The following is a 22,267-nucleotide window of genomic DNA, read 5'->3' as shown; positions in this document are numbered from 1 at the left end:
GAAGGAGGCACCTTTAGTGTGGGCTGGGGGCTGACTGGGGAACATCACCAGAAATGAATCCCTGAGAGGGCACCTGTCCCAGCCAGCCATTGGCACCCTTTCCAGGCAGAGCCTCTGCTTAAGGGAGACTGCCTCTCCTGGGAGGTCTTTCCTGCAAGCAAACAGCACCAATTTTTTTTCTTTAGAAGATCCCCTACTCCTCTGTCTCTAACTCGATTCCTACTTGCTGTAGTTTCTTTACCTCCCATCTTGCCTGGTCCTACGTTTGTCAGCCTGGTTCCGTGAAGCCAGGACACTGTCCCATAGCTCTGGGTGTGCGGAGGGCAAGATTTCAGGGTTTGGGGTCCGGGACTCCCCTGATTTCTCCCTACCTGAGCCTACCTGGACCTCCCAGGATCTGGGACCGAAGTGAGGGAAGGGTGGCGGTGGGGGCGGGGATCCTGTCTTCCTAGCGTCCTGCTCCCATTTCACTCCCAGTTAACCCCGACATTGCCAACTTAGTGAGAACCTCGCCCCTGCCACCTTCACGCGTCTGCTGCCTCCAAGTCATGTTAGCCCGGTGGGTCTCGGCAAGTAGACACTGCACCCCGCCATCCCTCACCCCACCCGGTCCCGCACGGAGAGACAAACCCGGGCCGGGCTGGAGGCAGGTGGTGATGGGGCCCGGGCCCGCGCAGCCCCACCCCCGCCAGGGCCATGCAGCCACTTCCCCGCCAAGCCCGCCGCAGCCCTCCTCCTCCCCGGGCCGCGGCGCTCTGACCGACTTGGCCCGGGCGGTGGCGCCCGGGGGTGGCGGGTGGGGGGCGGCGGTCCCGGGAGCAGCCCCGCCCCCGCCTGCGCACCGCCCCCGAGGAGTCCGCGGGGAGGAGGAGACTCGGGCGCAGAGCGGGGGCCGCGGGAAGCGAGGAGGGAGCGCGCGGGGAGCCGCGGGGCCGGGGCCGGCCCAAGGGCGCCCTCGCCTCGGAGCCGGGCGTTGGGGCCGGGGTGGAGGCGGAGGCCGGCGGGGCCGCGGGCGCCGAGAAGTTTGCGGCGGAGGGCCTGGCGTCCCGGGGTCGCGAGGCTGCGGCGCGGGGGCCGGGACCATGGGGGCGGAGGCGGAGGCGGCGCGGCGCGCACAGGCAGCCCAGAGCGGCGCGGCCGCTGCGGCGCAAAGTTAGCCAGGCGCCCCGGGACGAGCCCCGCAGCCGCGCCGGGCCCCGGACGCCGCCCCGGCATGGGCGAACACCCCAGCCCGGGCCCCGCGGTGGCCGCTTGCGCCGAGGCGGAGCGCATCGAGGAGCTGGAACCCGAGGCCGAGGAGCGGCCGCCGGCGGAGGACGTGAGTGCCCCCTCCCCAGCCCCGGCAAACTTTCTGGGGGGTGGGGGCCGCGGTGGGGACCGCTGCCCCCGACTTGCCCCCCGCGGGGTAACTGGGAGGTTTCAAGGTGACGCGGGAGCGCCCCGGATTGGCCGGGTCCCCGCGGGCTGGAGGGGGCGGAGGGAACCGGTCTCCCCGAAACGCGCGCGCGCCATCCCCTGCTCGGGCTCCCGGGGCTTCCCGGCGGAGCGCAGCGCCCGCCGCTGCGCCGGGGACCCGCCGGCCACCAAGCCCCCTCCCCGCGGCTGGTGCAGTGCCCGGGACACGGCGTTTTCCCGCAGAGGCGGCCGCGTCACAGCAGTGGCTCCCCTCCCCTCCCACTCGCGACCTGCGGGCTCTCGGAGCCGGGGAAGGAGCGGGCGCCGCAGAGTCCCCGGAAGCCGGCGGCGCAGACCGCCCTGGCGACCCCTTCTCCGCTCGCTGATGAGCCCCGGCCCGGCACCTGCCCTGTCCAAGACCCTGATCGAAATTCTAGCTGGCCCCTGGCCCCGAGCCCGGCTGGAGGACCCACAGGAGGAGTGCCAGGGAGCTTTCGCTCCCAGAGGGGGGCTTAGGAGTCCCAGACCGCGTCGGAGCCAGCGACGATCCCCTGGGTGAGGATAGGGAGGGGCTGCCCCACAGGGCTTCCCTGCCATCTGCTGCCGGAGTCTCCCCACCTCCCTCCGGTCCTGGGAGCCATGGGCAAAGCCGGCACCGGGGAGTCCTGGGAACTGGAGTTTCTTAAGCTTCTCCCTCCCCAGGTTAACCTGCTCCGCAGAGGTGAAAAACTGGGCAGACGCTCTGCCCTGCCCCTGACCTCTCAGTGTGGGGACCGGGAAGTGAAGCCCGCCCACCCCCCACCTCCCCCCACCAGCCCCGCCGGTCTACCCAGCCTCCGCAGGGAAGTCTGAATAGGGTTGTATCCCCTCTGGCTCTTGTGCTTAAACCCCTTCTGTTGCTTCTGGTCCCATCGCTTTGGCTGACTCTTAGGGGCTCCTCACTTAGGCTCAGCCTGCAGAGAGACAGGGGTGGGTTTCAGAGCATGCGGGAATCCCCTCCTCCCAAAGTAGAGGCCAAACCTTAATGTTTATGCCCGGATGTGTTTTCCGGATAGGGGGTCTTTGACCCCCAGCAGGTGGAGACTGCTGCAGCGGGTCTGATGGAATTGCAGGAGATGCATCCGGGCATGCATTCCCAGGCCTGGGAGTAGACACCGAGATAGCTAAGCAGCAGAAGTTATTAGAGGCCCTTGGACAGAATGGCACACTTTTTTCTTTTTTTTTTTAAGGAATGTTGAGAATCACCCTTGCTCTGCTCATGTCCCCTCCTGCGTGTCCCAGAATGAGGGATGCTCTCCCTCCCCAATCTGAGTTCTCCCACCTTTGCTAGGTGTAGACTCATTTGGGAAACTCTTCCCAGGGATCCCTGGCCTCGGGTCCCTGAGCCTGGGCCCGCAGCGGGAGGCTAGGTCAGAAACAGCAGGGGGCTGCAGAGGCCTTGGTGATAAGTGTGTTTCTTTCTTTCTCTCCTCTTCCTCCTCTCCTGCATGGCTCCTTCTCTACCAGCACTGGAAAGTCCTGTTTGATCAGGTAGGTGAGCAGTTAAATGCCCCCTCCCTTCCTGCCAGCCCTCCCCGCAGTCTCCCTGCCTGCGTGGGCTTCCCCAGCTCCGCACTCCTGAGACGGTGACGTGGGGGTGGGGGTGTGGCCTAAGGCAGCTCTGGGTCTGAATGGTACTGCTCTCCAGGTTTCAGGAGGAGGTTGGGGGGGCTCCCTTAAGAGATCCTTACCTGCCTCCTCCCAACGCCACTTCACGGGAACCAGCTTTATACCAGGGAGAAATCCGATAATACGCATTGAAAGCCCTGGATGTATGTTCTCTGTGTGCCAAGGAATTGGCCGTTTAGGCTGAGGAGGTGGGGGAAGGGCTTAGGTGAACATCCCCCCCCCCCGCCCCTTTTTTTTTTCTCCCTCCACCGTCACAGATCCACGGCCATCTCTGAGGTCAGATCTCTGCCATCCTTGGTGGGTGACTCAAATATGAGCCCTATTTGAAAGCTGACCACTCTTGATTTTGCCTCAGGGATGGGGGAGCTATAGGGGGAAAACAGGATGTGACTGCAACACCTCAAGTCGAAGTGTGGGCGGTGGAGTTGTAAGTGCCCCATTGGCTTTGGAACAGGGAGACCAACTCTTGGCCTTCAGCAGGGAAATGGTCTTCTTTGCTGGGAACTGCTTTTGCGTGCTGTTGTCTGTTTCCTTCTCCCTCCCTGTTTCACAAGCTGCCCGGGTGTGGGGGAACAGTGAGCATGGTGCCCTGGGCTGAAGATGATTATGCCAGGAAGTGTGTGCGACTTTAAGACACCAGTCTGGTTGGGTCAGAGGGAAGGTGTTGGGTTCCAGAGGCAGATAAAGCTGAAAAAGTAGCCTGCACCAGACCTCATCCTGTTGAATGCAGGGGAAGCCTTTCAAAGTATTTTTGGCAAGTTTGTTACAAGATCCAGGGTTTACCTTGGGAAGATGCTGTGTGAGAGTTGGGTGGAGATGAGAAGCTGGCTAGGAGCCTGCAGCAGTGCATGGGGACAAGCACCGTGACTTGGAAAAGTGGGAAGGGAAAGGAAGAAGGACATGGTGATGGGCGAATTGGAAGATCTTATTAGACTGGAATAGATGAGGTGAACCCCATCTGTTACTTTGAGATTCTAAATGTAGATTTGGGACTTCCCTGGCGGTCCAGTGGCTAGGACTGTGCACTTCCGGTGGAGGGGGCCTGGGTTTGATCCCTGGTTTGGAAATTAGGTCCCACATGCCACAGCTAAGAGGTCCGTGCTGCAACTCAAGATGCTGCAGCTGCAGTGAAGATCGGAGACAGATCCGAATAGATGAGGCAGACCGCGTGTACAACATCGAGCTTCCGAACCTGATAGGAGAAGGAAATGTAAGGGTTCATAAAACTGACAACTTTGATTTCAGACCAGTTCAGTTTGAGTCAGCTAAATGCAGATGCCGAGTGGGACTGAAAACAGAATTCAGGGGACTTCCCTGGCGGGCCAGTGGTTAAGACTTCACCTTCCAGTGTTTGGGGGGAGTGGGTTCTATTCCTGATGAGGGAGCGAAGATCCCACATGCCTCTGGGCCCCCAAAAAATCAAAACATGAAACAGAAGCAACATTGTAACCAATTCAATAAAGACTTTAAAAATGGTCTGCATCAAAAAAATCTTAAAAGCAAAAACATGGAATTCAGCTTGAAAGACAGGGTGGGCCTGGAGTGGAGATTTGCGGGTGTCATCATCTTAACACAAGGCCTGACTGTGATGTGGGGAGCTTCCCACCGCTCCAGTCCCGCTGGGGTAGACCGACTCCCCCTCGGGCTCCTAAGAGCACAGCAGCTGCTGGCCTGATGCCCTGAGGCAGGAGGGAGCCGCCTGCTGCCACCGATGCCACGACCAGCAAGCTGCCAACCCTTCACACCTCCTGCCAGATTTAGAATCGAAACCTAGAACAAAGTGTATCGTTCGTTTTTCCCCTCTGTCTGTGTCTTTCTCATTTGATTAATTTCCTTCCCCAGTCCCTGCCTGTGTGTTTACACTGTGAAACGAACGATTTGGAGGAATGGAGGGAAATTTTTGGGAGGAAGGATTTGGAACTTGAGGGAGCAGAGAAAATGCATGGCACCGGAGAGCAGTGGGTGGTCCACGAAATCCAGTTTTTCCCACTGGAGGGAGATCCCGAGTGTCACAGAGTGCATCCCCCTGCTTCTGGGAAGGCCCACCCAGAAACCATTCTGGACAGACACACTTCTAGGAAAGAAACTCTCCAAGCTTACTCTGGACAGTTTTTCTCTCACTATAAGTTCTGCCTTATGTTTGCTCCCCAGCCCTCATACGGCTTTAGGAGCCCGTTTCTGTTGTCTTCCTTCCTGTCAGTGCTTTGTGTTTGAGGAGAGCTGCTTGTGAGCAGGGGGCCCAACCTCTGGCAGATACCCATCCCTCTGCACCTGCTCCCCTCCTTTGTGCAGCTCCCCTTAGACCAGCCCCTATAGGGCTGAATGCAGAGCAGGTGTGAGGCTCCATAAATGGTCGTACAACTTCAGAAGGGCCCCAGGAGAGCTGGGGGGTCTTATCCTCTCTGACTCTTCCTCTGGGCCTACTTGAAGGCAGGATTTGGTGATGGTGAACTTGTTGCACTCAGGAAGGAATATTTGTCTGGGGGTTACAGGCAGCCTCCCTACAATTTCTTACAGGAATAGACCTGATGGATCGACCTGTGCTGAATGGAGTAGGATTCTCCTGACACTTGTCAGAATCCCTGCTGGCTAATGTGGCCCTGGAATTCACCTTTCTGAGGTCATGGGATGGGGAGGCTGGCCCCAGTCAGTCCGCCTTCCTTTCCTGGGTCAAGGGGATACCAGCGATCACCTGGTTTCAAACTGGGATCTGCTGCGACCTTTTCCCAGTGTTAGGGGTGGTTTTGGAGCAGTCTCTCTGTGCTGTCTGGTTCTTCAGCGTGTAGAGTGGCTTTGACCCAACATGATGCTGATTGGAGCCAAGGGCTAGAAACCATGACCTTGGCCTTTTGATCCTATGTGGACACCCCCTCACCAGAATGCCTTCTGGGTAGTTGGAGATGAAGAAAACAGGTGACTCCAGCCCCATGGAAATTCACCCAGCTGGTCCCCACTGGCATCCTGGGTGTTCGTCTGGTCTGTTCAAGCAGGAGTGCAACACGCCACCCAGCCTCATCCCTTCCCCTATATTTCCCTGTGGATCCCAGAAGTTATAACGGGTAGGAAGCCTGAAGATCATCACTTCAGCCCCCAGATATTCCAGGTGTTTGTTTCCTGTTTGAACTTCTCACTGAGGAAATGATCTTTTCATTGCCTTGGAATCAGAGTGGTTTTCCTAAATACTGGATCTTAAAGTTTAAATATTAACCTGTTGTTATGGTGTAAAATAATGGTAAAAATGTCTTCTTTTTCTGCAGTTCAGTCTATTGGGCTTTTCCTTCATGATTCCTTATGTTGCTTCAGAGCTGAGACACTTTCCATCCCTCTTCAGATCTCATAAATTGCTTTTGTTGTTCAGTCGCTCAGTTGTGTCTGACTCTTTGCAACTCCATGGACTGCAGCACACCAGGCTTCCCTGTCCTTCACTATCTCCTGGAGATTGCTCAAACTCACATCCGTTGAGTTGGTGATGCCATCCAACCATCTCATCCTCTGTCACCTCCTTCTCTTCCTGCCCTCAATCTTTCCTAGCATCAGGGTCTTTTCCAGTGAGTTGGCTCTTTACATCAGGTGGCCAAAATATTGGAGCTTTACCTTCAGCATCAGTCCTTCCAATGAATATTCAGGGTTGATTTCCTTAAGGATGACTGGTTTGATCTCCTTGCTCTCCAAGGGACTCTCAGAGTTTTCTCCAACACCACAGTTTGTTTTTTTTTTAATTTATTTATTTATTTTAATTGGAGGCTAATTACTTTACAGTATTGTAGTGGTTTTTGCCATACATTGACATGAATCAGCCATGGGTATACATGTGTTCTTCATCCTGAACCCCCTCCCTCCCCATCCCATCCCTCAGGGTCATCCCAGTGCACCGGCCCTGAGCACCCTGTCTCACGCATCAAACCTGGACTGGCGATCTGTTTCACATATGATAATATACATGTTTTAATGCTATTCTCTCAAATCATCCCACCCTCGCCTTCTCCCACAGAGTCCAAAAGTCTGTTCCTTATATCTCTGTCTCTTTTGCTGTCTCACATATAGGGTCATCATTACTATCTTTCTAAATTTCGTATATATACGTCAATATACTGTATTGGTGTTTTTCTTTCTGACTTACTTCACTCTGTATAATAGGCTCCAGTTTCATCCACCTCATTAGAACTGATTCAAATAACACCACAGTTTGAAAGCATCAGTTCTTTGGCACTCAGCCTTCATTATGGTTTAGCTTTCACATCCATACATGACTACTGGAAAAACCATAGCTTTGACTATATGGACCTTTGTCGGCAAAGTGACGTCTCTGCTTTTTAATATGCTGTCTAGGTTTGTCATAGCTTTTCTTCCATGGAGGAAGTGTCTTTTAATTTCATGGCTGCAGTCACCATCTGCAGTGATTTTGGAGCCCAAGAAAATAAAGTCTGTCACTGTTTCCATTTTTCCCCATCTATTTGCCATGGAGTGATGGGCTTGGATACTATGATCTTAGTTTTTTGAATGTTGAGTTTTAAGACAGCTTTGTCACTCTCCTCTTTCACCTTCATTAAGAGGCTCTTTAGTTCCTCTTTGCTTTCTGCCATTCAGTTCAGTTCAATTCAGTCGTTCATTCATGTCCGACTCTTTGCAACCCCATGAATTGCAGCACACCAGGCCTCCCTGTCCATCACCAACTCCCGGAGTTCACTCAAACTCACGTCCATCGAGTTGGTGATATCATCCAGCCATCTCATCCTCTGTTGTCCCCCTCTCCTCCTGCCCCATTAGGATCTCATAATAGGTGCTTCTATTTCCTACTTCTTTTTCTCTGATTAAAAAAAATCCTCTAACCCTTTACTCCCTCCAGATCTAATTCCTATCCAATTATACCAGCATCACTTATTAAGAAAGCTTTCCTTTACATAGTGAGAAATTTTATCATTTGGTAAGTTTTTATTAATATACGTGGTGAGGTTTATTTTTTATTTCTGATCTATTCCCCTGATATTTACAATTTTGTCCAGTTACCCTTTAGTTATTGCTTTACATTTCTTCCATAGGTTTCCTCCAAGCTTCTCTTTTTCAGATTATGCTTTGATAGTCTCCCAGTCCTTCCTGGACTCCAGGGAGGTACCCTCAAGGACCTAAGGTCAAACAGCAGGTTGTGGCAGACATAGGACTGGAGTCTGCTAACTCATAAAAGGCTTTGGGGTTGGAAAACCATTGCCACATTCACACATACAAGTGCCTCCAAGATCTCCAAATGTTTAATGAGCAAAACGGTTTGGAGCAGAGTTCTGTTAAGTCAACAGAGCACAATTGCTTTCCAAGCTCAAGCACGTGAGAAGGAAAAGGGAGAAATAGAAGGAAATTGATCATGTTTCCCGTTTTTCCCCTTCCCACTGGGAGCATGCATTTTTCAGTCTCCAAGAAGAGACCCCTAACTTTTCCAATCTCCCAGAAGGGAAGCAGGCAAATCTTGACTCTCCCTCCAAAATTATAAACATGTTACAACCACAGCAGGAGGCTGCTTGGGTGGGCTGCTGGAGAAAACCCTATATGTGGGGCAAATAGTCCTGGGTTCAAGCCCTACTGACTCTGTGATTGGGGTCAAGTGACCTTAGCTCTCTGAGCCTCAATTTCTTTATCTCTAAAATGGACAGGATAATCTTTAAGTCTAGGGATGATTGTGGGAGTTAAATGGAAGTGGAAACTCTCTTAATAATGTCTGATACCCAGTGGATATTGGTTGGTGTTTTTGTTTGTTTGGGTTTTCCTGTTTTGTTTTTGGCTATGCTGAGTAGCATGCGTGATCTTAGTTCCCTGACCAGCGATTGAATCCACGCCCCCTGCAGTGGAAGCATGAAGTCTTAAGCTGTAGTATACCTTTGACAGCTGTTTTTTGATGGGGAATCAGAATTTGCTAGAATAAGCCCAGAGTCACTTCTGAGATCCATTCCTCCATAGGGAATGTCTCTGCCTCTAGACAACCTCCTTCCCAGCCCCAACTCCTGGAGACAGAGCCACTTGTATGCTCAGAGGAGTTTTCTGCTTGCTTTCCCCAAGTATCTCCTCTACTCAGTCCCCTTGCCCCCAGCCTGGGGTCCTTCCTGAGCCTGACCCTAAAGCCTACCTCATTTACTCTCCTGCTGGCTGGCTTAAGACGATTCTGGGAGCTGAAAAGAGGTGCAGATGAGACTGCTGTATGGATTAGTGAGGAGCCGCAGAGAAAACACGTGCCCCAGACTCGGGGGCCTTGGCAGCGCCCCTGGGGACACAGGATTAACCAGCAGAGAGGGGTTGCCTTGCCTGGGCTCTGTGCCTCCAGCCCCTTATCAGGTGGTGTCCAGGTCCCTAGAGTCTGTGGACTCTCCTCCACCACAAAGGCCGCTCCCCTCCCCTGCCCCCAGGGACCCCAGCAGTCATGCTGCATTAACACTTTTATGCCTGACTCCCAGAAAGGCACTGGGTAGCAGCTGAGCAGTGAGGCTGAGGGAGCTGAGGTGGTGTGCTGCCCGGCTGCCTCCCTGACATGGAACAGGCACACACATGTGGAAGCGAACAGGTCCAGCTACATCCCTGCCCGCGCCGTCTCTGGCTCTGATGTCCTCTCCAGGCGCTGGCCCTGGCTGTGGGCCACCTCGCCCCGGTCGGCCCCTCTGGGGCTGCGGCCACCTTGAGGACCTCGGCTTATCAGGAGGTCGATGGAAGCAGCTTGTCCAGTCTGCTCATTTTGCAAATGAGGAAACAGAAGTCTGTGACCTTAGGAGGTCACTTGGTGCTGGAGTATCAGACTGAGACAAGAGCCCAGCTCTGCTTTCTCTCTGACCTGTGTTTCTGCCGCCGGGCCATGCAGACTTCTGGCCGCTTCCTCGGCACCCGGAGTGACTAAGGGACAGGCGAGGACACGGAGTCTGGCTTGAGTCCCAGTTTTGCTTCTCCTTGCTTGCTACGTGACATGGGGCCAGCTGGGTGATGTCTCCAAGCCTCAGTTTTCTCGTCTGTCAGCTGCCTGCCCTCAGGGCTCTTTCGGGGCCTGATGAGATGCTGAGTGCACAGCACGTGGTGGTGTGTAGTGAGCCCCTGGTAAACACACGTGGTTGTCACTGTGTTACTGGAATTTGAAGAAATTGACACCATTTTCAAAATTACCTCTGGGTAATAGTTCTAGGTCTTGAATCAAAGTGTCCAGATCCCCATGCTGGGGTTCCTTCCAGCTTATCAAGCTGATTTCTTCAGGGCAAGAGCTGGAAAACCATGTTCCCTCTGAACTTTGCACAGAGAGGAGAGAAGTTTTTGGATAGAGACTGCCGGGGGTAGGGGCTGGGGGGATGGACGTCCAAGCGTTTTTCCCTCCTCTCACTGGCTGTGGGAAAGTCTGTGGCGAGAACAAGGCTTCAGGCACCAGGTGATCAGAGCCCAGGGCAGGCCTCCTCTACCCAGGGTTCCCATTTGACAGTTCCTGGTGAGCCTGGGCATAGGGCCCTGGTTTGTGTTACGGAAATGAGCTGATGAGCGTCTCGAGCTGTGGACAACTTGGCCAGCCTTGTTCCACCGGCTTTTTAAATTTATTTTGAAAATGTATTTATTTATGGCTGCACTGGGTCTTCGTTGCTGTGCGCGGGCTTCTCACTGCAGTAGATTCTCTGGTTGCAGAACACGGACTCCAGAGCGGTCTCAGTAGTCGTGGCACATGGGCTTAGTTGCATCTCGGCATGTGGAATCTTCTCAGACCAGGGATCCGATCCATGTCCCCTGTGTTGGCAGGTGGATTCTCAGCCCCTGGACCACCAGGGAAGTCCTCCGCCAGCTTTTTAAATTTATTTATATCTTCTATTATTTTTTGGCCATGCCACATGGCAGGCAAAATCTTAGTTCCCCAATCAGGGATCAAACATGAGTGCCCTGCAGTGGAAGCCTGGTCTTAACCCCTGGAGCACCAGGGAAGTTTCCCATCACCTTTTTTAAAAGGACGGTACAGGTTTGAGTTGGAAAGTATTCCTCTGAGAGAGCAAACACTGAGCATCTGCTGTGTGCACACAGGTCATCTCATTTCGCTCTCTTAATAACCCTGGGAGGTGAGTGGTGCAATCCCCTCTTTACAGAGGAGGAAACTGAGGCCTGGGGGCGGGGCCCAAAACAAAAAGCAAATGAGGACCCTCTGCAGAGGGGTTTGTGTGAGTGCACAAGGCTCCTGGGTGGCTTCAGCGTCGGGGCTGAGGGCCACAGGAGACGAAGGAGCCTGGTGACCCTACATCCTGCCCACCCTGCTCCTGGTCAGAGGTCTGCATCCCACTTCCCTCCTCCCTGCATCCAGCGGGACCCGTTGGTAGTTTCCAAGAGAAACAGCAGGAGGAAATGGGTTTAGGCTGAAGCAGGTGGGGTGGGGAAGATGTAAGACCCCCTCCCCACTCGAACCCACTCCCACCTCTCCCTGCCAACGGCTGCCCTGCCTTTACAGCTGTGACTTGGCCTCAGTCCCCCAGGAGCCGTGACGGCCAGGCCTGGATGAGTCAGCACAGGCGTTCCGTCTGCCTCTGGGACCCAAGGGGCCAGCCTGAGTCCCAGCCCCCAGCTGCCCCCCAGGGCCTGTGCACCTCCAAGGCCTTCTTTGGGGAGGGGACTCCTGAAGGGGAGAAGCGGGGTCCTCCAGGAGGCTCTCTTTCAGAGAGGAGATGGGCAGGGCCTGGAGGGAAGAGGTGGCCCCCATGCCTGGGCACCCACCTGACCCCCGTTTCTGCACCCCGGAGGGGGAGTCTGGGAGCTCATCTTCCCCTCACGGCCCAGGTATTGAGAGAGAGGGCCGGATGGTTTTCTGGAAATAGACCAGCTGCCCAGCAGCTCAGCCTGGATCCAGGCCAAGACATCCCCGGCTTCTCTGCTTGAGGAATGTGTTCCAGCCTCCTAATCAGCCTGCCAGCCTCAGATCCGGGGGATCAGCTCTTCGACTAATGGGGAGTGATGTTCAGGAGTCTGGCCTACAGCTTCTGGGAGAAGCCCCTTGGGAGGGATGGAGCCCTGGGCTGGCAGCTGGAAGGACAGAAATAATAAAACTGGGAATTCTAGAATTGTGGAAGGTTCACTCGCCGTCAGATGCCTGGCCAGACCTCAGGGGAGCTGAGCGCCCCTCATGCCTCCAGGTGGGGAGACTGGAAGGCAGAAGAGGTCGGAACCAGGCTTTTAAAAACTGGTCTCTCCTTCCCAGGGAGACTTGAGGTCTTCATAAATCCACTCCTAGCTTCAGCTGCTTTAAAGCAGGCCAGAGGGGTACCCTGTTCTACTCACTGAAGTGCCTCTGGGCAGATCATTCATCTTGGTGTGCCTCAGTTTCCATATCTGTTAAATGGGACTAATCACACTTATACTCTAGGATTGATGTGAGAATAAAAGTGGTCAGAGGAATTCCCTGATTAGGAATGGTTAGTGTGGTTAGGACTCCTCTTTCACTGCCTAGGGCCCAGGTTCAGTCCCTAGTCGGGGAACTAAAATCCCACAAGCTGTGTGGGGCAGCCAGGAAAAAAACAAAACTGTGAAATTATTGTGAAAAGATGTATTTCAGGTCTGGGGGAAAAGACAGAGCGGATGGTGTGAGGTGGTTTTCTCTATGGGGCGAATTAGCATCCTCATTTGCAAGGCAGAAGTGCTAGGGAAAGCTGCTACTCCCATAACCTCACCTCCTGACCTCGGCAGCTGCAGGCCTGGACCTAATTTATGGGGCTGTAAATATCCATGAATGGACCAGAGTTCCCTGGTGGGCTGTAGCTGCTGAGTGGGGACAACTCTGCTGAGCCCGAAACCCTAGGGCAGCCTCATTAATTCTGCTTAGCCCAGAAGCCGGGTAATGGTGCAAGGAGCCAGCAGAGGAGCTGTGATAACCCCCTGAGTGGGGAGGGGTGGCTGTCTGCACCCTCCCCTGCCCCAGCATTCACACTATGTGGTCCTTTCCCAGGGATCTTTTTGTCTTGGTAAACAGGGGACAGTGGGGCCGAGATGGAAGCCTTCCTTAGACTCTAGGTCCTAACCTTCTGGGTCTGAGAGGTCTGTACCAGGATGGCTCTCTAGGTGGGGCTTCCTGGGTAATGCTAGTGGTAAAGAACCCTCCTGCCAGTGCAAGAGACATGAGAGACAGGTGTTCCATCCCTGGGCCAGGAAGATTCCCTGGAGGAGGGCATGGCAACCGTCTCTGGCATTCTTGCCTGGAGAATCCCATGGACAGAGGAGCCTGGATCACACATATAAATGAGCCATCCAGTAGGCGTGTTCCTTCCTCTTTCTCCTGTGCCTTGCTACTGCTGAAGCTTGGCTGGGCTCTCGGGCCTGCGGCAGGGAGGGAAGTGGCGCCGCTGTCCTGGGTGCTGAGCAGGCAGATCTCAGCTCAGCGGCTCATTAGGCCCATCACTTCCTCCTCTTTCTCTCCCAGGGTTTGGTACCCTCCTCAGCCCTCTGCCTGGGGCCAGGATCTGGGAGATTTCTAACTTTGCTGGAGGACACCGGACAACTGCCTCAAGGGCCTGCCATTCATGAGGTGGGGGTGAAAGGCTGGTTTGAAACCACGGACAAAGGGGCCTGGTTTCAAAGAAGGGAAAAGCACCTCTATTATGGATTCATGCATTTCCCCCAAAATTTGTTGCATGGAGTGTTGCTGTGAAAAAATATTATGATCAAAGATCCAATAAGTTTAGAAAATGCTGGGCTGAACAATTCAGACAGGTTTCTCCACTTTATAAGACCTTGAAGAACTGTTTATATGGTTTTATGCATCATGCCCTTCCAAAAGGGTTTCCCATAATTTTTTAATTTTATTTTTTGGCCACCTTGCCTGGCATGTGGCCTCTTCGTTCCCTGTGTGTGTGCGTGCCAAGTGGCTTCAGTCGTGTCCGACTCTTTACGACACTATGGACCGTAGCCTGCTAGGCTCCTCTGTCCATGGGATTCTCCAGGCAAGAATACTGGAGTGGGGTGCTGTGCCCTCCTCCAGGGATCTTCCCAACCCAGGAATCAGCCTGCGTCTCTTCCATCTCCTGCCTTGGCAGGCAAGTTCTTTACCACTAGCGCCACCTGGGAAGCCCCTTAGTTCCCTTACTGGAGCAAACCTGTGCCCCCCACCTTGAAAGCATGGACCATTGGACCATTAACCATTGGACTGCCAGGGAAGTCCCAAGCGTTTCCCAAACTTACAGGACCACAACACCCTTATTACATGCACCACCTTGGGCCTGGTGCTTCATGAAACACACACTGGGAAGCACTGAGCCAGTTATATTTCAAATGCCAGAACAGGGCAGAGAAAAACAAGGGAGAGCAAAGCTGCACCAGCTAGCCCCCATGGAGGAACACTGAACTATTTCCATTTTGATCACTGACTTGCTCTGTGACCTTGAACTAGTTCCTTTTGCCCTCTGCACCTGTTTCCCTGTCCATAATACAAGCATGATACCCGACACATAGTTGATCCTTGGCAAGTACTTGTTGAATGAATGGATGAGAAGACTGAGTTGGGGTCTCTCAAACCCTTCAGGATGCCGCAGCATCTGAAACTGGGAGAGTGTAGGCTCTGGCCCCTCCACCTGGATGTGAGTCCACCTGCCCAGTTACCAGCTCTTCAAACCTGGGCAGCTCTGTGCTGGATGCCTCGTCTTTCTCCCGTATAAAATAGCACCTCCCTCGTAGGACTGTTGTAAGGTTTAAATGGGGGGATCGTTTAGTGTCCACCCTGGGACTGTTTTGAGAGTGAAAGGGGGCACTGTTAATAAACATGCTGAGGGACTTCCCTGGGGGTCCAGTGGTTAAGAATCCACCTGCCAATGCAGGGGATGCAGGTTTGATCACTGGTCATGGAACTAAGATCCCACAGGCCTTGGGGCAACTAAGCCGGTGTGCAGCCCTACAACTGGAGAGCCAGCAGACAGCAGTGAGGTTCCCACGTGCCACAATGAAGATGGGACGAAGCCAGATGAATAAGCTGGAATAAACAAATAAATCATCCTGTCATCTCCAGTTCCTGCTCACCCAGTTCCTTCTGAAACATGCTGAGACGATAGGTGTAAACCAGGACTGTCACAGACAAACCAGGACGTAGGGTGACCTGAGGTTTCCACGAGGTAGCGCCTGATGCTTGGCTGCTAAGTTGCTTCAGTCGTGTCCGACTCTGTGTGACCCCATAGATGACAGCCCACCAGGCTCCCCCGTCCCTGGGATTCTCCAGGCAAGAACACTGAAGCGGGTTTCCATTTCCTTCTCCAGAGCATGCAAGTGAAAAGTGAAAGTGAAGTCGCTCAGTCCTGTCTTGACTCTGAGTGACCCCATGGACTGCAACCTACCAGGCTCCTCCGTCCATGGGATTTTCCAGGCAAGAGTACTGGAGTGGGGTGCCATCGCCTTCTCCTGATACTTGGCAGGCACTGCATATGCAGCTACTATTGTGTCTCTGTTCAACCAGGGAGCCCGCAGGAGACCAACAGAGAAAACAACTCAGAAACGTCCCTGGTGGTCCAGTAGTGAAGACTCCAAGTTCCCGAGGCAGAGGGCATGGGTTTGATCCCTGGCTGGGGAACTAAGATCCCTCAAGCTGCACAGTGCAACTAATAAAAAGAAACAAAAAACTGGAAACAAACAAACTCAGATGGGGCCTGTCTGGCTGAGGAGGCAGAGGGGGCTGTTCAGCAAACCCTTCCCCACCTCTCTGGGCCTCAGAGGTCCCCCCAACTCCTAGAACTCTGCAGAGCAGCTTGAAAACCACTGAGGTTCCTTTTCAGCTCCCGTGGACCGTGAGATAACAATCTCCTGATCTGCTGCCTGTCTCCCCAGTGTCACCAGGTCCCTCGTGCAACACAGACCTCAAGCCCCACCCCTCCACCCCTGCCCCTACCATGTAGCTGCCTCATCCTGAGTCCAAATTTCCCATCAGCCCTTTGACTGAGCAAGGATGCAGAACTGAAGATCAGCCGCTCCACGCACTGTATGGGTCGTGAATTTCTCTTTCCCCGGCCGTCATCTGCATACGATGTGTTTATGTGTGCAGGGCTGGGGACAGACCCCCTTACTTCCATCCAAGAGGGGAGAGTTCCTCCCACATGATGGATAGAGAAATCCAGGCAGTGTGGCTAATGCTCTGCCCAAGATGGCACAGCAGCTAAGGGTGGGGTTCTTTCCAGAACTCTTCCCCAGCTCCTCGCCCCAGAGGAGGGGAGGAGCCCTCAGAGAGAATGTGGTGGGTTCTTTCCACAGTCGGCTTCCACGGTGGCTGAGATGATAAAGAATCGGCCCACAATGTGGGAGACGCAGGTTCAATCCTGGGTCAGGAAGATCCCCTATGGCAACCCACTCCAGTATTCTTGCCTGGAAAATTCCATGGACAGAGGAACCTGGAGGGCTACAGCCCATGGGGTCGCAAAGAGTTGGACAGGACTGAACTGCTAACACTTTGCACAGCTGAGGTTGTAAGTAAGCCAGGAGGGGGCCCAGGGCGGGAGACAGGGATATATATGTACAAACGGCCGAGCATGCGTGGGGCCCCAGGCAGGGGAGAAACCGGCAACCCAGAGGATTAAGGGGCCAGGGGGCTGGGCATTCTGGGATTAAGCGCCCACCACCCCAGTCTCGCAGCTCTTTTCAAGGTCCAGGCAGGTGGGCGGGGGCTGCTGGAGGATCACTCCTCATTCTGTGTTTTCCTCTCTTTCTGCCCCAGCAGCCCCCACACAGGCTGAATGTGGGTTTGGCTTCCCCTTCACCCACCTCCACAGTCAGGCCTATCCAGGAGGCAGCTGCGAGGGTGCTCCTGGCTTCTGACTCCCAGGGGGCCCTCTGCCTGGGGCCTGTTCACAGCCCCGCCACCCTCAGACCAGCCCCAGTCAGGCTGTCTCCAACCCACTCAGCCTGGACCTCACCCTGAGAGCGCCCCACCCAAAGTGGATGAATCTGGGCTTGGAGCACCCAGGACCCGCAGTTTCGGGGCCTTCGGTACATTGCGTGTGTGCTCAGTCACTCTGTCGTGTCTGACTCTTTCGTGACCGCATGGACCGTAGCCCCTCACGCTCCTCTGTCCATGGGATTTCCCAGAATTTGAATGAGGCAAGAATACTGGAGTGGGTTGCCATTTCCTCCTCCAGGGGATCTTCCCAACCCCCGGTTTGAACCTGCCTCTCCTGCATTGGCAGGCTGATTCTTTACCACTGAGCCACCAGGGAGCCCCATTCGGTACATTATTGATGAGGAAATGAAATTGCATTCGTTTGTTGGGGTGTTTGTTTTTGGCCATGCGTTCTGTGGGCTCTTAGTTTCCCGTTCAGGAATCCCCGCCCCTTGCATTGGCTGCGCGGAGTCATATTCACTGGACCACCGAGGAAGTCCCAGAAACTACATGTATAGGGTTTGTCTCTCCCAAAGCTCCAAACCACTGTGCTCGTATGATCCTGTCCCCATCGCTGCCCTTGAGGAGGCCCAGGGTGGGAGTCGTGTCCAGGAGGGTCGGCCAAGCCTCCGTAACACGGCTGCTCTCCCTTCCTTTGAATGAGGCAAGTGGAACTGGACACTGAGTCCGGCCGACCCTGGACCCTGGAGAGCCCAGCCCTGCGTTTGCTTCAGCCCACTGCACCCTGCGGAGAGGCTCGCTCTGCTTGATAAGTGAGGCCGAGGCAATTATGGGTCGAGATCATTACCCGAAATTACGCAAACTGCTCCATGGCCGAGGCAAGAATGGGATTTTGCCTTGTTCGTTGCAGCCTTCTTTAGAAGCTCTCAGCATCCTCCCGGGCAGTGGTGCCTACCTCTCTCCACCTTCTGCATGAGTCCTCTCTCTGTGTGTGTTTCTGTCTCCCCCTCACTCGCTCCCTTTGTTCCCTGGCTCCCCCTGCCCCATCCATGCCCTCTGTCAGCCTGTTCTTGCCCTCCTCTTCCGAGGTGTCAGGGGTGGTGGTTGGAGGGTGTCCTGTGTCCATTCCTGTGGGGCTTAGGCAGCTGGCCCCCTCCCTTCCTCTGCCTCCCCCCAGTCACCCTCCTTCATCCCTGAGGCCTCATTATTAGGGTAGCCATGACCTCGCATTGTCTGGCCTGTCTGGCCCTGGCATGAAAGGTAGAGTTTTGGCAGAGAAGGGGAAGCTCGGCCAGCTTCCAGCTCCTTCTCTGTAACATGCTGGGGGCAGACACGGCGGGGCGGGGTTGGGAGCTGGGGCAGGAGCCCCAGGGCAGCCCCTGTCACTAGGGCAACAGCAGGGAGCCCTGGGTTGTGAGGGGGGGGGAAGGAGACCAGGGGAGCAGGTGGTTCTTTGTCTGGAGCCGGAATGAAGGAGAGGGGCCCTTGCCTGATCCCAGCCCTTTCACCCCATCCCTCGGGAGAGCCTTGGATGGGCCCCCCGGGGAGGGATTATCTTCCCCCCACCCCAGGCTGATGCAGGAGACGCTCCCTGTGGTGCTCACCAGGGGAGGGGCGGGGAAGGGTGAATGTTTCCAGGATTCAGGGCTGCTTCCGAACACCCCCTACTTGGAACCCACCCCCGCCCCACCCAACCCCCATCAGCCCACCCAGGACGAGGGTCACAGGGAACCAGGCAGGGCCAGGCTGGTGAGTCCCTGTTGCCGGAGGGGTAGGGGCCCAGGCAGAGCGGGAGACCCCCACCCAGCTGCTGCCGCTGCCACTTGGTCACCACAGGCATCATTTCCCGTCTGAGCTGTAAGGAGATCAGAGCTGTTGCTGTGTGAGCGCTTTCCTGCTTTAAAAATCTGTTTAGAGTGGACCCTGGAGGCTCCTGGAGCCCCTCCTTTCCGGGCTTTGCGCTCACCTCTTTGATCCTTACATTTGGCTTCTGAGCAGCAGAGCAGGCTCTGAAGGCTGACGGGCAGCGGCAGCCAGTGGTGATGGTAGGGCCGGGCTGTTCGGGCCTGGAATTCTGGGGTCTTCGGCTCCGTGGCTCGCAGGCCTGTCACTTAACCTCTCTGCGCTCATCTTCCTGAGTCTTCACTTCCTCATCTGTGAGACTGAAACCATGTAACTCGGGCTGGGACTCGAACCCACGTCCCAGGACTTGAACCCACGTCCCTGGACTCGAACCCACGTCCCTGGACTCAAACCGACCCAGGCTTTTAACTGAGATCGCACACCTGGTTTCAGGACTTAATGAAGCTCAGGCTCTTGATGTCTCATCACAGAAAGAATTCAGTGAGAGACCAGCTGATAGGTAAGAAGTGGATTTATTTAGAGAAAAACACAGTCCACAGAGTGTGGGCCATCTCAGAAGGTGAGAGTGGCATCGAAATGGGGTGGGGTTACTTTTTATGGGCTAGCTAATTTCACAGGCTAATGCGTGGGAGGATTAGTCCAGCTATTTGGGGGAAGGGGTGGAGATTTCCAGGAACTGGGCCACTGTCCGCTTTTCAGTCTTTGATAGTCAGCCTTGGAGCTGTCATGGTGCCTGTGGGTGTGTGACTTAGCTTGCTGATGTGTTACAGTGAGTATATACTGAGGCCCAAGGTCTAGTGGACGTCGACTCATCGGCCACCTCGCGGTCATTTAGTTCTAATAAGTTTATGTCATGTCGTTTGGCTATGTTGTTCTCTTAAAGGCTGTGCCCTGCCCCCTTCCCTCTGGTTTCAATATGAAGATAATTATATGACATACTCGTAAGGTTGTGGTAGGAGGTTAAATAAGTCATATATATGAGGTGCTTGGAATGGTATTTAGCCCCATAAAAACACTCAGCAAATAGTAGGTGTTTTTGCTCCTAGAGATCTTTCTGGAGCAGGGTGGAGGTGAATTTCCTGCAATACTCCTTGTTGGGACCCAAAGAAGTGTCATTCCTGAAATCTGTTTTTTTGGGTGGAGGGTGGGGAACAAGTGCAGGCTTTTCAATAGGCCTCCTTCGAGATGTCCCCTCTCACTGAGTTCTGGGGAGGATTGAAGGAGTCATATCTCCTGGGCTGTCTTAGAGAGGCTGCACACAGAATCAACCTTTCCAAAAATAGTCTTCACTGACCTTATCCAGGAAAGGCGGAAAAGTGGGCTTGATTTTCCGGGCTCCCTGTCGTGCACATGCAGATGTCCGAAATGTCTGTTCGCTCATTTTTTAAATGCCTTTTTAAAAAAAAATATATATTTTATTTATTTGGCTCTGCTGGGTCTGAGTTGCATTCTGTGGGTTCTTTAGTTGCAGCCTGTAGCATCTAGTTCCCTGGTCAGGGATTGAACCTGGGGCCCCCTGTATTGAGAGCACAGTCTTAGCCACTGGACCAGCAGTGAAGTTCCTATTTGCCTGTTAAAATCGAAGCAGCCCGCAGAAGCATCTCCAAGTGCAGTGAGTTCATGTGGGGAGGCAGTTTGTGATCAGGAACTGCTCTGGGTGTCTGTAAAGCCAGTTAGTGTGCGCTGACTGGGGACACTGGGTGCGTTCTGTGGGGAAAGAGATGGGGCAGTGAAAGGGGGACCTGAAGGTCACGGGCCTCTCTGGGGGAAATGAATAAGCCCCTTTTCTTTTCCTTTTCTTCTCTTTTGGCCACTCTGAGTGGCACGCGGGATATTAGTTCCCCTACCAGGGATTGAAGCTGCAACCCCTGCAGTGTAAGCACAGAGTCTTAAACCACTGGTCTGCCAGGGAGGTCCCAGTCCCTTTTCTAATGGAAACCCTGAGCCGTTCCTTGGAAAATGACCGCCCATCTTTTCACCCAAACATCCACTTATTCACACAACAGATCTTCAGTGGGTGTCAAACTATGCCAGCCTCTGTGCTGAGCCCCAGGGATAAGTTGTGATGCCAACCTTCAAGGAACCAGCGTCCAGAGAAGAGTTGAAAATAGATAGTGGGGTGGAGGCTGGAGGGCTGTTGGAGATTCCAGGGAAGCAGATCGTGTGTTGGGGGAAGGCTGGCTGGACATGGGACACCTGAGGAGTTGGAAGGGTGAATCCGAGTCTCCCAGGGAGATGAGGGGCAGAAGGGCAGCAACCAGACGTTCAGAGCACGGGGTCTTTGGGGAGCCTTGTGTGTAGGGTGTGGGGTGCATGTGGCCTGGGCATGGGAGAGGGGCTGGCAGGCTGTGTTCCCCACTGCCCGGGGCCTCTTGCCTTCACCCACTCAGCCCCTCCAGCCCAGGGTCCAGATTTCTTCCTCCACTCATCACCTTTTCATTCCCACTTCCCACTTGTCCTGGGTCAGAAGTAGGGCAGAGAGTCACCTCTCTGAGCCTCCATTCCCCTTTTCTGTGCACCAGCTGGTTGGATTGGGCGATCTCAGAGGTCTCCAGGGCCTTCTAGGGTTGTTCATGGTTGTCTGCCCTATTTGGATGTTTCCCCTGGGGGCCTTGGGAACAGTCCAGATGCCCTCTGGTCCTCTGTCAGCAGAGGGCTGAGGATGAAAGCCACGAGTGGTGGCAGTGATGGAGTGCCTGGGGCCTGCAGGTGGAGGGACGGAGCCCCACTGACCCTGCTGCTGTGTGTGCTTCTCCCTCAGTTTGACCCTGGGAACACAGGCTTCATCAGTACAGGCAAGTTCCGGAGCCTCCTGGACAGCCACAGTTCCAAGCTGGACCCGCACAAGAGGGAGGTACTTCTGGCTCTTGCCGACAGCCATGCCAACGGGCAGATATGCTACCAGGATTTTGTCAACCTGGTGAGCACTCTGGGTCCCTCACCACTGGGAGTGGCCTGTTTGGGGGCGTGGCTTAGAGGGCCCTTTTGGATAATTAATTACTGGGATTGGTGGGTCTTCAGCATTGAAAAACTCCAGGACTATGGCAGCAGCAAAGTGGCTGCAGCTGTTCCAGCCCTCACACCCTCAGACCTCACCCCAAAGGAGAGGAGAGGAGAGGAGCTCTTTTTATGGGAGCTCCCACATGAGGCCTGGGATTTCCTTCCTTCCATTGGCCTAGATTGGGTCAGTGGGATGTGCTGATTGACTCAAACTGATCAGTGCCCACCCTGGGGGCTCAGAGGAGAGTCACTTCCATAGAAATGAAGGGCTGGAAGTGGGAAGTCATCGTTGGCAGGAGAAGAGCTGTGGAGTGGATGTTGAGAGGATCGGGCCAGGCCTTTCAGGAGCAATGGGGCATGTGGGTGAAGGCTGAAGCTCTTCAGACCTGCTGGCAGTGGTCCTGGGTGATCGGAGGGGCTGGAGACAGGAGGCCCATGCATCCTGCTCGGTGGTCTGGTGTCTTGGAGTCAGGACATCCTCCTTACTGGGTACTGCTGTGATGTTTCGGGGCTACAGTGGCAGGATTGGAATGGGGTTCAGTGGGGTTGAGC

The 22,267-nt window shown here is 54.5% G+C and overlaps 1 protein-coding gene across 2 annotated transcripts in view; it reads left to right on the top strand.

The window, feature by feature from the left end:
* The first annotated feature begins 648 nt into the window (after positions 1–648).
* Positions 649–22,267, top strand: part of RHBDL3 (rhomboid like 3) — a 55,531-nt gene continuing 33,912 nt past the window's right edge. Inside the window, exons 1-3 of one of the 2 annotated variants that reach the window (XM_061390440.1) lie at positions 649–1,318; positions 2,902–2,925; positions 21,477–21,635. In XM_061390440.1, coding sequence (XP_061246424.1) covers positions 1,214–1,318; positions 2,902–2,925; positions 21,477–21,635 — 288 coding nt within the window. In that variant the 5' untranslated portion in view covers positions 649–1,213. The remainder of the gene's footprint in view (positions 1,319–2,901; positions 2,926–21,476; positions 21,636–22,267) is intronic. The other variant, XM_061390442.1, reaches the window with a different exon arrangement.

This window comes from Bos javanicus, chromosome 19 (genome assembly GCF_032452875.1).
Source record: "Bos javanicus breed banteng chromosome 19, ARS-OSU_banteng_1.0, whole genome shotgun sequence".
NCBI lineage: Eukaryota > Metazoa > Chordata > Mammalia > Artiodactyla > Bovidae > Bos > Bos javanicus.
The sequence above is the reverse complement of the archived record's forward strand: the minus strand, read 5'-3'. Positions and strand labels throughout refer to the sequence as shown.